General features: G+C 42.4%; 1 protein-coding gene across 5 annotated transcripts in view; it reads right to left on the reverse strand.

Annotated features, from left to right (window-relative positions):
• The window catches only part of SCN8A (sodium voltage-gated channel alpha subunit 8), a 554,114-nt gene that overhangs the window by 92,085 nt on the left and 446,225 nt on the right, over positions 1-15,804 (reverse strand). For all 5 annotated transcript variants that reach the window (XM_069230856.1, XM_069230858.1, XM_069230860.1 and 2 more), the window contains one exon: positions 12,777-12,830. In XM_069230856.1, the coding sequence (XP_069086957.1) occupies positions 12,777-12,830 (54 nt within the window). The remainder of the gene's footprint in view (positions 1-12,776; positions 12,831-15,804) is intronic.

Raw genomic sequence — 15,804 nt, forward strand, 5'->3', positions numbered from 1 at the left:
CAAACTGGTCTTCAAAGGCAGAGAAGGACATTTGGAGCAGCCCAGCAACACCCCCACATCCTGCAAACCCAGACAATTAGATTCCCCCTTGATTAGATTAGGAGAGGGCAGGAGAGGGGTGTGTTTAGGATTTTTAGCCACACCAGTGGGTGGGCTCAGCCAGATGTAACCTCCAATAATCACTTTCAGCCATGATGGATTTTTGAGGAATGTTGCTCCCTGGGATTGATTTTTGCCACACTTCCCAGGAAGTGGTCATCACAGGGGGAAGGACCCTGCCCCTGGTTGCAGAACCAGGACCCCCCCCCCCCAGTTTTTCACCCAGGAGCAAGAATAAAAGTGGCAGACCTGCAGCCGTAAGAAGGACTTTGCCTGGCTTCAACTGGTTGAAGGAGGGACTCCCTGTTTGCTACAGGTGAAAAATTGCTAACCAGAGTCCCCTGCACCAACTCCTGAAGGAACCAACCAGCTGACCACTGTCCAAAAAGGAGTTTGCGCCAGGTGCATTCTGGGAGTTGTAGTCCACACCCGGAAGGAGCATCTCAGAGCTTCTGGTACCTTGGGGTGAGCTGTGGACCCCTAAAGAACCTTAAAGGATCATCTGGAAGAAGATCCAGAAGTTCAGAGAACTTTGGAGAACTTTTGGAAGAAAGCTCCATAGAGGGACCGACCTGCCGCGACAACTCTAGCCGGCTTGCCTCAAGTGCGACCCGGCCTGACTTGCAGGTTCGTCCTGGTGAAGAAAATCTCCAAAAAAGAGAATAAGTCCGAATGTAGGAAGTTGACTGGCACCTCCCAGCCAGCATATCCGAGGAGGGCTCCCAGGACGTCGGCTGAAGATCCAGATTTTCCCCGGTCGAAGGATTTTCACCTCGAAAAAAGTCTGAAGGCAAAAATCTCCACTGAGGGCTCCCACAACATGTATCCGAAGAAGAGTTCCAGGAGGTCGGATTGCACTGGCAGGTTTGTGCCGCTGAAGAAAATCTTCAGAAAAACGACTAAGTCCTAAGGGAAACTTTTAACCGAGGCCTCCCATGGCCTGTAGCCGAGCCGGGCTCCATGCGTTCGGCCTTAAACTTTGACTTTGCCCCAGTCGAGGTGTTTCATAGAAGGGCTACGATTTTTTATAGAGCCCTCAGATGACTTTTTAGCAACCTTTTTAGGTGGTTCTTTGGACGTCGACAGCTCACTATGTTGTTTTTCAGACTTTTTGGTGACAGACCTAGAAGATGAGGCACTGTCCTCTTCAGAGACTGGATTGTGCCTGGTCTTCAACCTTTGTAGCCAGTGCAGGAGACAACCTTCTCTGTCCTTTAACGTCTTAGTAGAAAAACTTTCTACATAACTTGCAGTCTTAAGTTTTGTGGTTAGGATAGACAGTATATACAGTCTTCGTTGTGGGCGTCTACATGTAATCTCTTTTTCATACATGTATTACAGGATCTGAAAAGCCCCTTCTTTGGTGCCTCTGACATGGTTGTCACTTTGAACACCTAGCTGAAGAAAATGTTTGAAGAAATGAATCCAAAATCCTCTGAATAAGTCTCTGAGAGAAAAAACTGAGCAGAGCTCAGGGAAGACTCCTAAGCATGACATGCAGTGGAAAATCTGAGGGAAGGCAGCTCCTCACTGGTGGGTTCTAGAGGGTTGTGTGTTATGATGGGTTGACTCTAGGTTTGGGCCTTTTTATTATGCATAAAGACTGCGATATGCTACTAAGCCAAGGGCCTAATACATGTCCTGTATATACCTTTGTATATATATATATAAAATATCACTTACCCAGTGTCCATCTGTTCGTAGCATGTATTGCTGCAGATTCACATGCTATGCATATCTCTTCCGACATCTAGTGTTGGGCTCAGAGTGTTACAAGTTGTTTTTCTTCTAAGTCGTCTTTTCGGAGTCACAGGATCAAGTGGTGACTCCTCTCGGTTACAGTGCGCATGGGCATCGACTCCATAGTTAGATAGTTTTCCCGCAAAGGGTGAAGGAAGGAGTGATAGAGAATAACAATATAAAGAGATGTCCATGCAAATGTAAATGCATGTACATATGTACAAATATTAAACTTGAACGACTACAGGCTTCGGGGGAGGAGGGAGGGTGCAAGTGAATCTGCAGCACTGCATGCCATGAACAGAAGTACACTGGGTAAGTGACATTTTCTGTTCAATGGCATGTGTAGCTGCAGATATACATGCTATGCATAGACTACAAAGCAGTTAGTCCTCCCAAAAAATAGCAGTGGTTTGCCTGTAGGAGTTGAAGATGTTTGAAATAGTGTTCTTAATACTGCTTGGCCTACAGTAGCCTGTTGCTGAGAAAAACATCAACACAATAGTGTTGTGTAAAAGTATGAGGAGTTGACCATGTGGCAGCTTTACATATATCAGCCATTGGTATGTTCCCTAAAAATGCCATTGATGCACCTTTCTTTCTTGTGGAATGTGCTCTAGGAGTGATTAAAAGTTTTCTCTTTGCTTTGATGTAGCGTGCTTGGGTACATCTAACGATCCATCTTGCTAAGCCTTATTTAGATATAGGATTACCTTTATGTGGATGTTGGAAGGCAACAAAAAGTTGTTTTGTCTTTCTAAAATCTTTAGTTCTGTTGATGTAGTACATAAGATCTCTTTTGACATCTAAGGTATGAAGAACATTTTCTGCCGCAGAGTCTGGCTGTGGAAAGAAGACTGGCAATTCCACTGTTCGTTTGATGTGAAAAGGAGATACTACTTTTGGTAGAACTTTTGGATTTGTCCTAAATACAACTTTATGTTTGTGTACTTGGAAGAAAGGTTCTTCAAGAGTGAACGCTTGTATTTCACTAACCCTTCGTAAGGAAGTAATAGCTCCAAAGAAGGCAACTTATCATGTTAAAAATTGAATTTGACAAGAGTCCATGGGTTCAAAAGGTGAGCCCATAAGTCAGGTAAGTACGATATTTAAATTCCATGAAGGAGCAGGTGGTGTTCTGGGTGGAATAAGGCGTTTTAATCCTTTCATGAAGACTTTAATAACAGGAATTCTGAACAGAGAAGTGTGTGGAATAGTTTGCAAATAAGCAGATATTGCAGTAAGGTGGATTTTGATGGATGAGAAAGCTAAATTTGATTTCTGCAAATTAAGTAGATAGCATAGAATATCTTGTATAGATGCTGTAAGTGATTCAGTGTTTTTAGATTCACAGTAATAGACGTATCTTTTCCACTTGTTTGCTTAACATTGTCTAGTAGTAGGTTTACGTGATTGTTTAATTACTTTCATACATTCTGATTGAAGATTTAGGTAACCAAACTAAGACTTCAGGAGCCAGGCTAGAATGAGAGCATTGGGGTTTGGGTGCCTTATTTGACCTTTGTTCTGTGTTAACAAGACTGGTCTGTTTGGGCGTTTGAAATGAGGTACTACAGACAGATCTAGCAGTGTTGTGTACCAATGCTGACGTGCCCACGTTGGGGCTATGAGTATCATGGGAAGTGAAGTTTGACGTAGATTGCTGACGAGAAAGGGAAGGAGTGGGAGAGGGGGGAAAAGCATAAGCAAATATCCCTGACCAATTGATCCATAGAGCATTTTCCTTGGATAGGGGATGAGGGAGTCTGGATACGAGTCTGGATACAAAGTTTTAGCATTTTGCGTTTTCGCTGGTTGCAAATAGGTCTATTTCTGGTGTTCCCCACTTCTGAAAGTACTTTTGAAGTACTTGGGGGTGAATCTCCCAATCATGAGTTTGTTGGTGATTCCTGCTTCGGAGATCTGCCAGCTGATTGTCTATCCCTGGAATGTATTGCGCAGATTAATGTGATTTTGAAATGCCCATTTCCATATTGTTTGGGCTAGTAGGTAGAGTTGAGATGAGTGCATCCAGCCCTGTTTGCTGAGGTAATACATGGTTGTCATGTTGTCTGTTTTTTGTTTGAGAAGCGGTTGGAATGCTTTTAGGGCAAGAAATACAGCTAATAATTCTAGGTAGTTTATGTGAAACTTTCCGCTTGGCATCCCATTCCCCTTGAATGGTATGATAGTTGAGATGAGCTCCCCAACCTATCATGGATGCGTCTGTTGTGATTATGGTATGAGGCACAGAGACTTGAAATGACCGGCCGTTCATTAGATTGCAGAGATTCCACCGTTGAAGGGACATATGTGTTTGCCGGTACATCAACACTAGATCTTGAAGTTGACTGTGTGCTTGAGCCCATTGTTGTGAGAGGCACTGTTGTAAAGATCTCATGTTTAGTCTTGCATGTGGAACTATAGCGATGCAAGATGCCATCATCCCTAGAATTTTCATTATGAACCTTACAGTATATTGTTGATTTGGCTGTATTTGTGGTATGATATTTTGGAAAGCTTGTATCCTCTGTGTATTTGGGTATGCTGGGGCTTTTTGAGTATCTAGAATAGCACCTAGGTAAGGCTGTACTTATGCTGGATGAAGGTGTGATTTTTGGTAATTGAGAGTGAACCCTACTGTATGTAGGGTATTTATCACATATTGAGTGTGTTGTTGGCATTGTGTAAAATTGTTTGATTTTATTAGCCAACCATCTAGATATGGAAAGACGTGAATGTGTGGTCTTCTTAAGTAGGCTGCTCCCACACCTAGACATTTTGTGAAAACTCTTGGAGCTGTTGTTATGCCAAATGGCAAAACTTTGAACGGGTAATGCTTTCCTACTATGACGAACCTGAGGTATTTTCAGTGAGCTGGATGGTTTGGTATGTGGAAATACGCATCTTTGAGGTATAAAGCAGTCATGTAATCGTGTTTTTGTAGTAGTGGAATGACATCCTGCAGAGTTACCATGTGAAAATGTTCTGACAGGATGTATAGATTGAGAGGCTTAAGGTCCAATATGGGCCTGAGAGTGCCATCTTTTTTGGGAATGAGGAAATATAGTGAATATACTCCTGTTCCCTGTTGAGAATGTGGAACCAATTCTATTGCTTATTTTAATAGTAGAGATTGAACCTCTTCTTGCAGCACAACGTTGTGTTCTAGGGATAATTTGTGGTGACTTGGTGGGATGGTTGGAGGGGTGGAGATTAATTGTAGGCAATAGCCATTGCAGATAATTGATAACACTCCATTGTCTGTGGTGATATTTTGCCAATGAGAGTGGAATTGCTGTAATATTCCCCCCACAGGAGATGTGTGGAGGGGTGAGAAGGAAGTCAATGCTTAGATGGTGTAGTGGTTTGTTTTGAGGCTTGGAACTTGCCTCTGTTCCTGAAATATTGTCCTCTGTAGGACCCTCTAAAACCCCCTCTGATATTGAGTTTGTTGTTCTTGCTTTGTCTGGGAGGTAGATACGTCAGAGGATTGTGGCTTAAATCCTCCTCTAAACTTTGGTCTGCGAAAGAAGCCTCTCTCTATATGATGTGGTATATAGTGCCCCTATTGCCTTAGCAGTCTGAGTCTTTCCTCAGTTTCTCTATAGAGGTGTCTACTTCAGGGCCAAATAGATATATCTTATCAAAAGGCAATTTAAGTACTGCCTGTTGTATTTCTGGCTTAAAACCAGGTGAGCGCAGCCATGCATGCCTTCTAATTGTAATGGCAGTGTTGATGCATCTTGCAGCTGTATCAGCAACATCAAGGGCAGAGCTTATCTGATTATTGCTTCTGGCCTGTCCCACTTCTACCACTTGTTGCGCCCTTTTTTGATGCTCTTTTGGGAGGTGCTGTATAATATCTTGCATCCCATCCCAATGGGCTCTATCATATCTAGCCAGCAGTGCCTGAGAATTGGCAATTCTCCATTGGTTAGCCGCTTGTGTGGCTACTCTTTTGCCAGCAGCATCAAATTTTCAACTTTCCTTATCAGGAGGAGGAGCATCTCCTGATGACTGGCTGTTAGCTCTTTTTCTGTCCGCACTGACTACCACTGAGTCCGAAGGAACCTGGTGTGTTATATAGTCAGGGTCCGTAGGGGCAGGCTTATATTTTTTGTCAATCCTAGGGGTAATGATTCTAGCTTTGACAGGTTCGCTAAAAACTTGTTCAGCATGTTTAACCACATAGGTAACATTGGGAGAAACTGGTATCTGGAGTGAGTGGAAGACCGAGTGTTAAACAGAAAATCTTCTTCTAGGGGTTCAGAATGCATAAGCACCCCATGATAAGCCGCTGCCTTAGAGATTACCTGAGTGTAGGCAGTAGTGTCTTCTGGTGGTGAAAGTTTTGAGGGGTAGTGGTCAGGATCATTATCTGGAATGGGATCAGGGTCATAGAGATTCCATGGGTCCACTGTATCTCCAGGCGAGTATAGTGAGTGTGTCGGAGAAGGCAGTGGTGGTGGACTATTGTGAGGTGAAAAAGAAAGTTGTGTAGAGTGAGAAGGAGAAGTAGAGAGAGATGCTGGTTTCTCCTTTTGTTTCTGCACTTTTGCCTGTGGTTGAGCAGAATCTAACTGCTCTTGAAAGGCCAGCTTTCTTTTACTCTTTAAAGGAGGTGCAGTGGGGATTCGGCCAGTCTCCTTATGTATATCGATTCTCGATTGTCTTTCACACATAACCTCCAATATTGGCTCTATCTCAGTCTCTTCTTCGGAAGCTTTAAGAGATTCTTGCGTGGACTTTGAAATTTGCTTTCATTTTCTCGAAAGTCTTTGTTCCTCTGTGTATAAGGATTTTTTCGGCTCCGAAGCTCGGGTCTTTTTCGGTCCCGAAAAAGAAGTCTGTTTCAGCTCCGCAGAAGCGTGTCAAATCTTCGACTCTGAAGAGTGAGAATATTTGCAGGCGTCCGAAGTGGAAGTTTTAGCCAACTTGCTTGACTCCAAAGTGGACGGAGGAGTGGCCTTTTTCGGTGCCGATCCGGAAGGTCTGTATGGGAAACGCGATTGAAACAATACCAACGAATAACTAGGTTTTCCGATTCGAAATCTCGGAGCGAGAGGAAACACATCTGAACCCGACAGCGGAAAAAAAACAATCTAACTATGGAGTCGATGCCCGTGCGCACTGTAACCGAGAGGAGGAGTCACTCTATCCAGTGACTCCGAAAAGACTTCTTCAAAGAAAAACAACTTGTAACACTCCGAGCCCAACACTAGATGTCGGAAGAGACATGCATAAGCATGTGTAACTGCAGCTACACATGCCACTGATATATATATATATATATATATATATATATATATACACACACACTTTTATATTACACCGGGGACTCCCATCTTGACATCGGGAAGTATTCAAGAATGTGAATCTATGAAAGTTCCAATAGTGGAGTAACTTGTACTTCTGAAGGAAGAAGTTCAGAGGGCAAATATCTAGGATGGGACAAAGGTCTCTGTCCTGTTATTAGCACCAGACAATAACAGGAACGACAGTCAGTCTGGAATGGTGATGCCGGCAGCCACTCTATGGGCCCCTTGACGCCCTTGGCCAGACAGTCTGTACTTCCCCTCAGAGCTTGAAGAAGTGGTCCTCTAATAGGTGCTGTGGTGTGAGTCGCATACCTGAGGAATGTGAAACAAAGGTGTGGAAATAACCATGTTCCACACTCTGGAACACCCACTGGTCAAATGTGATCCTCATACACCCAGGAAGTTGAAAGGTGATACGACCTTCCACCAGGCAACTGTGTGCTGCTTAAGGGTGACAAAGTGGGTCTGTGGTGTCTGCGGCGCAGAAGACCATTTTACGTTTTTTTCTAGTAATGTGGAGTTGTTTTCCAACGTTTGAATACAAAAACAATGGGCTAGCACTCTGTGGCCAAATAAGTTTTGCTTTTCAGTATTAACCTCTTAAGTGTGCCTGTTGGGCAATGGCTGAGACAACCACATTCTCCCCAGTGTGTATGTGTGTGTGTGGTGTGTGTGGGTCAGACCACTGGCCATCACTAGAGAGAGTTAGATGGACCCCTGGTGCTTTACACCACAGGGTCTGCCTCCCCCCCCCCCGGATTGGGCTGCTTAGAAAGAGCTTCCTGAACAACCTGAGCTTTTTTTTATTTTTATGAAATGGCAGTCAACGCACTGATGCCATTTCATACAAAAGTAAAAGTGAAAAGAGCCGATCAGCTCATTTCACTTTCGCTGAATCAGTGCTCTGGGGCAGGCAGGTATATCTCATCCCCCTGAATACTTATTCTTTTGGGAGAGGTATCATTGGAAAGAACATCCCCTTTACAACAATGCCTCTTCTTAGTGGATCCTTCCTGGGGATTGTTACAGGAGGGCAATCCCCAAGATGGGATACACCCATTAGGCAGCAAGGAAAAGGGGAGCGGCCCCTTGGGCAAGGGCTTGTGCAACCCTTTAATTTTCTTTACATTTCAGTCTTTCTGAAACCCCCCTCCCCAGGGTTAGATGGGGGAATTACCCCTGATCTAGGCACGAGGGATAATATTTTAATTAGACTAGAGCTGTGGGGCTGCTCAGAATGGGCACAGCCATGTTCCTAAAGCTAAATAAGGGTGAAGAGTCTTTCTGCCCCCTCATGGTGCGGGGGAGTTTGTTGAAAGCCCACTAGCCACCAGCAATTTAGTGTTTTCTTTATTTTAATTAAGGTTAAAGGGGTGGTGGCTGCCCAGAATGGGCTTGGCCATGCGCCATCCAATAAGGAAGGGTGGACAGTCTTTCTGCCTCCCCTGGGAGGATGAGGGGGTCAGTTGCCCCCAATCTGTTTCTCCCTCCAGGGTGCCAGAAATCCAACAAGGCACCAGTGATTTTTTTCTTTAAAAAAAAATAATAATAGAGTGGAGGGGCTGCCTCCACCCCAAAGAAGTGTGAACAGTTTTTTTGCCTCCCTGGGGCATAAAGTCCACTAAGCAAAAGCTATTTAAACAAAAAGAAAACAAAAAAAAGAAAAAGGACTAGAGGGGTGGGGACTGCCTAAAATGGGCAGGGCCATACCCCTCACCCCTAAATAAAGGTGAACGGTCTTTCTGCCCCTCCCCATTGGGCAGATGAGGGCAATTGACACCAATCTGGCCTCCCAGGGCAGGCGGCAGAAAGGTGTCAAGGTTTAAAATTTAAAAATAACATCTAGGGGTGGGGGCTTCCCACATGGGCATGGTTATTCCCCTTGCCCAACTAAAAGGGCTTTCACCCCCCCTCCTGCCCGGGGGCAAACTGGGGTAACTACCCCTGATCTGCCTCCCCCATGGGCAGGGGGGCAGAAAGCCTGATGTATGGCAGTAACATATAATGGGGTGGGTCTTTCACATCCTAACATCATGCCCAACCCTCATCCCTGAAACCTCACCAGTCTTTGCTGCCCTGAGAACTATAGCCTCCAATTCTAATGGGAAGAAGGGGGCATTTGATTCTTTTGGGTGTTGTTTTTACATATGGGCCAGAAGAGTTGGCTAACTCCCAATATCATCGTACTAGCAATGGTGAACAGATGCACTTTTTGGGTTTGGGTAGGCTGCCTCCTGGAAAAACCTACCAGACCCATATAGTTCTGATAACTAGATCTCTGGAGAAGTCCAGGGTAGTGTGCTTAGACATGCATCCCACACCATTTTCTTACCCACAATGCTATGCAAACCTCAAACGTTGACTAAAAATACACACTTTCCTCACATTTCTGTGAGGAAATCTTCTGGAACCTACAGGGAGCCGCAAATGTCTTACAACACAAGTGTCTTTACCTATGTAAACAGGACCTTTACACATTTGGTACATGACTTAGGGTCAGATATTTGGTTTGCAAATCTCACATTTCCAAATTAAAATAATATTTTCATGCTGCACATGCATCATGCATTCCTTTACATAGCTGCTCATCCACAAGTGAATAGGTGGATCTTCTGAATGGACAGTTTAACATCAGAGATGAACATTAACGGATAACATCCCTAGAATTTTACGAACCCTAATTTAAAAAATAAACATGTTTGAGCTACTAAAACATGAACCTCCCATGGTTTACAATCACACATTACAAGCTGTGGCTTAAACATGACTGTAATACAAATACATTTCTCAATATTACATATAAAACACAGCCGATAAACATTGAAACAATCAAACTGTGCTGAAACAGGATCAGGACTTAGGTGAGATGCCATTGTAAATATGTGGGATTTACCAATATTTTATAGGCACAAGATTATAGCAAACAAAATAGGAGATGATTTATTTCACAGTGTCAGCTGTGTGATATAAGACAGTATTTATCTCGTTCGGCCTTATAATTTGTATGGCCTGAGTGATGCACATGGGGAAGTACTAAATTAACAAATTGCCAACAGTAGACTATTACTGCATAATACATACTAAATCAGTAATACGTATCTAGGGTGACTCTATAGCTGCATACAAATTTAGTTATAAATCAAATGCTATTATGCTTGGCACACCCATTCAGCCAAACAATCAAGCACACAACCCAAGGCATTCAATACCCAGAGAAAACAGGTACCTACAGGAGACTCAATGAGACACATTTGACTGGATTCTTGGAGGACTTCAGTAACGTTCATGCCTTTATATTCCTTGCTCTGCCCTCACCATATTAAAAATCGAACACACTGAAGTGCTATAATTCCCTTTGAACAACAACTGCTTACATAAGGGAAGCCTGGAATGCAGGCCACCAACACAGATTTTTGTCTTCCTTGTCTGCAGACCCAAGACTTGCTGAGGAGATATATCAGATGCTCTGAATATGAACTTCAGAGTACTTTATAGCAGCAGCTAACAAATGGAGCAAGCCCTGTCTTTCACTCATTCCTCTTTCATTACACAGCTAAGCGTTGAGACACAGGCCACAGTAAAAGCATCACTCAATACATTATCCTTCCATCCAAGCTTTCCCTCCCTCACTGCGTTGACTGATAATGCATTTCATAATGGGATATGGAATGCTATACAAGTGCAACTACAATTTTAATTATAGCAGTTGTAGAAAATTGGACAGCTTGGTTACAGGATCCTGATCATGCACAGAAATGGACTGCTTTGCAAGCAAAGGTGACTAGTTGCCGACTAACCAAAAAGGTTGTGAATAACAGCAAAAAGGTTTCTGATAGACACGCTACCAACTTGGAATCAACGGGTATACATTTATTAAAACCTTTGTCTCTAGTATACTTGTCAAAGAATCATAAAGAATATTTTAAATATCTAATGTATATAAGATTATGTTTAGTGTTAGGAATACAGGGAGAGGCTCTTTCCATTCCAGATAGCAAAAAAGAAATTGAATGGAAGTTCACCCTGCAATTTTAATGATCAACAAGAGGTTTGGGTATTAGGGCTGGGCATGACGGTAAAATAATTTAAAGGGGGAATCATGAGTTTAGTGTGAACACCAATGGTCAGTGGTTTTCAATCCAGAGACTTCACCTGCTGCAAGCAGGCAAAGTCTCCTGGTGGAACACAGGTGTAAATATGCAGAAATCAACACAGTACTGTAAGTCCCATTCCTGAACATAACTTCCCCAAATTTAATAATTTCCATCAAATCACCCGTCCAAAATTACTGGAACCCCAAGTAGAGTAATTTAATGGGAAGGAAGCAAAGGGGATAGTCACAGCTCGCTAGTAATGCAATGCCTCAGAATTTTATGAATAATTACAACTTTTCATATTCCTGTTACAATATTTCTCGAAAATAAGTAAAACAAGCTTAGCATGATTGAGAGAGAGAGTCGCCTCTACATCACAAGGATAAACCAAAAGCTACACATTTAGTCACAGACAGAGCAGAGTGACCAACTATTGCAGAGAAGCTCTGGGAAAAGCAGTGCTCCCGATAGCTTTTCAGTTCTCCACTGCGTTTGCAGTGATCAGTAAAAGCTACAAGGGGAAAAAAGGAGCCTGTCCCTAACAAGTATGACTAAAGTAGCCTTTTATTAGTTTAAGGTCATGCATTAGTTTTACTGATTTAGAAGTAGCATCAGTGTGCAACATTTATAACAAACTCAGTAGGTGGAAAGGAAATTGTGTCTAAACCCAAAGCTGGAAGGGGCTACCAAGATTTGACAACCATTAACTATCTGGCCTACAGCTCCTTCATATACTGAGGAATGAAGTAAACGTAAAAGTCACCAGAGTTAATGAGGGTGTCTATCTAAGCATGCAGAGTCCAATCCATTTGGACTCTACACAGGCACCCAGGACATGACACTGAAATAGGGGATTAGCTTATCTGTCTCCCCCCCTCCTACTGTCAAAATGCAGTTATTCTAGAGGATCACATTTCACACAAGCATTTTGTTCTTTCTCATCTGAGGAATTTATCAATATAGTACGTTCCTGTTTATATAAAAGGAAAAAGCACTAGAAATGTGGTATCAAAGAACGTGAAATTCAGGTCTCATGGTGTACGAGTCCACATACTGTGTGCGCTTCTCTGGTCACAGAATCATGCCTGAAGTGAATGAGCATGAAAGACACAAACATGACAAAATGACTCCTTATAAAAATGGGTGGATAAATAGGTGACGACGAGGGTGTGTGAGCAACCATCCATTCATAGGCATGTTTTTTATACAGCTATCTGTCTGTGTATTGACAAACATTAACCCTTCAATACACTCATCCATTCACTCACCCATCTAATTCCCTACTCTAACATTTTTTCATTGACGCACTCAACAAACCAGACTTTCTGGGCTGGCAACCCCCCATTAAACTTGGTGTGGCTCAGACAGACACCTCTTTTACCAATTTATACTGGATGCATTATACAGTGCTTATTTGTACTTGAAAGGCATCAGTAGAAAAACAAACACAATTTTTACCTTTATAAATAGAGCTGTAAATTACGAAGCATGGTAAATCTGGATATGACTGAAATCACCTTACCTTCCTAGAGTCTACAGCAGCATACATGATGTCCATCCAGCCCTTGAAAGTAGCCTAAGAACATAAATTAATTTTTGTTAATGCCACTGCTACACCCTAGCTAAACTATTGAATCATTAGTTGCTCAAGTACTGATTTTTACACTTAAATACAGACGGAAATACTCTGCTTCTTTTTGTCTCTGTGTGTGTGAGATATATATATATATATATATATATATATATATATATATATATATATATATATATATATATGGAAAATGTCACTTACCCAGTGTACATCTGTTCGTGGCATGAGACGCTGCAGATTCACATGCTGTGCATATCCCGCCATCTAGCGTTGGGCTCGGAGTGTTACAAGTTGTTTTTCTTCGAAGAAGTCTTTTCGAGTCACGAGATCGAGGGACTCCTCCCATTTCGGCTCCATTGCGCATGGGCGTCGACTCCATTTTAGATTGTTTTCCCCGCAGAGGGTGAGGTAGGAGTTGTGTATATAGTAATAGTGCCCATGCAATGGAGTAAATATGTATGTACATAATGTGACTAAAAGTATTATATTTACAAATATACAAATGTACAAGTTTAATTTTAATCAACTTATAACATCTACAGGCTCCCGGGGAGGTGGGAGGGCGCATGTGAATCTGCAGCGTCTCATGCCACGAACAGATGTACACTGGGTAAGTGACATTTTCCGTTCAATGGCATGCGTAGCTGCAGATACACATGCTGTGCATAGACTAGTAAGCAGTTATCTCCCTAAAAGCAGTGGTTTAGCCTGTAGGAGTTGAAGTTGTTTGAAATAATGTTCTTAGTACTGCTTGTCCTACTGTGGCTTGTTGTGTTAACACATCCACACAGTAATGTTTAGTGAATGTATGAGGCGTAGACCATGTGGCTGCCTTACAGATTTCTGTCATTGGTATATTTCCTAGAAAGGCCATTGTGGCGCCTTTCTTTCTAGTGGAGTGTGCCTTTGGTGTAATAGGCAGTTCTCTTTTAGCTTTCACATAACAGGTTTGAATACATTTCACTATCCATCTGGCAATGCCTTGTTTGGATATTGGATTTCCTGGATGAGGTTTTTGGTAAGCTACAAACAATTGTTATGTTTTGCGAAACTGTTTGGTTCTATCAATGTAGTACATTAGAGCTCTTTTTATGTCTAATGTATGTAATGCTCTTTCAGCTACAGAGTCTGGTTGTGGAAAAAAAACACTGGGAGTTCCACCGTTTGGTTTAAGTGGAACGGTGATCTAACGTTTGGCAAAAAGTTTGGATTTGTGCGTAGAACCACTTTATGTTTGTGTATTTGTATAAAGGGTTCTTGTATGGTAAAGGCTTGTATTTCACTTACTCTTCTGAGAGATGTGATAGCTATTAGGAAGGCTACCTTCCAAGTTAAGTATTGCATTTCACAAGAGTGCATGGGTTCGAATGGTGGACCCATGAGTCGCGTTAATACAATATTGAGGTTCCACGAAGGAACTGGTGGTGTTCTCGATGGAATGATCCTTTTTAGACCCTCCATAAATGCTTTTATGACTGGGATTCTAAATAGTGAAGTTGAATGTGTAATTTGCAGATAAGCAGAAATTGCTGTGAGATGTATTTTAATGGATGAAAAAGCTAACTTAGATTTTTGTAAGTGTAGTAAGTAACTTACAATGTCTTTAGCGGACGCGTGTAATGGTTGAATTTGATTATTATGACAGTAATAAACAAATTGTTTCCATTTATTTGCGTAGCAATGTCTTGTAGTAGGTTTTCTAGCCTGTTTGATGACCTCCATACATTCTTGTGTAAGGTCTAGGTGTCTGAATTCTAAGACTTCAGGAGCCAGATTGCTAGATTGAGCGATGCTGGATTCGGGTGTCTGCTCTGCTGTTTGTGTTGAGTTAACAGATCTGGTCTGTTTGGTAGTTTGATATGAGGCACTACTGACAGGTCTAGTAGTGTTGTGTACCAAGGTTGTGGTGCCCAAGTTGGTGCTATTAGTATTAGTTTGAGTTTGTTTTAACTCAATTTGTTTACTAGATACGGAATGAGTGGGAGAGGGGGAAAAGCGTAAGCAAATATCCCTGCCAACTCATCCATAACGCATTGCCCTTGGAGTGAGGCTGTGGGTACCTGGATGTGAAGTTTTGGCATTTTGCGTTCTCTTTTGTTGCAAATAGGTCTATTTGCTGTGTTCCCAAGTTTTGGAAGTAGGTTTGTTTGTATATGGGGATGAATCTCCCATTCGTGGATCTGTTGGTGATCTCGACTGAGATTGTCTGCCAACTGGTTTTGAATTCCTGGGATGTATTGCGCTATTAGGCGAATGTGATTGTGAATCACCCAATGCCAAATCTTCTGTGCTAAGAGGCACAGTTGTGATGAGTGTGTGCCTCCTTGTTTGTTTAAGTAATACATTGTTGTCATGTTGTCTGTTTTGACAAGAATGTGTTTGTGAGCTATTAGCGGTTGAAATGCTTTCAATGCTAGAAACACTGCTAGTAGTTCTAGCTGATTTATACGAAGTTGTTTTTGCTGAATGTCCCATTGTCCCTTGATGCTGCGTTGGTTGAGGTGTGCTCCCCACCCTACCATGGAAGCATCTGTTGTGATTACGTGTTGAGGCACTGGGTCCTGGAAAGGCCGCCCTTGATTTAAATTTACATGATTCCACCATTGTAGCGAGGTGTGTGTTTGGCGGTCTATCAACACTAGATCTTGAAGTTGACCCTGTGCTTGTGTCCATTGTGTTGCTAGGCACCGTTGTAAGGGTTGCATGTGTAATCTTGCGTTTGGGACAATGGCTATGCATGAGGACATCATGCCTAGTCATTTCATCACTAATTTTACCTGATACTTATGGTTTGGGTGCATGCTTTGTATTACGTTTTGGAATGCTTGTACCCTTTGTGGACTTGGAGTGGCAATCCCTTTTTTTGTGCTGATTGTTGCTCCTAAGTATTGTTGTATTTGACACTGCTGTAGGTGTGATTATTGGTAGTTTAGTGAGAAACCTAGTTTGTGAAGGGTTT

Source organism: Pleurodeles waltl, chromosome 4_2 (genome assembly GCF_031143425.1).
Source record: "Pleurodeles waltl isolate 20211129_DDA chromosome 4_2, aPleWal1.hap1.20221129, whole genome shotgun sequence".
Taxonomy (NCBI): domain Eukaryota; kingdom Metazoa; phylum Chordata; class Amphibia; order Caudata; family Salamandridae; genus Pleurodeles; species Pleurodeles waltl.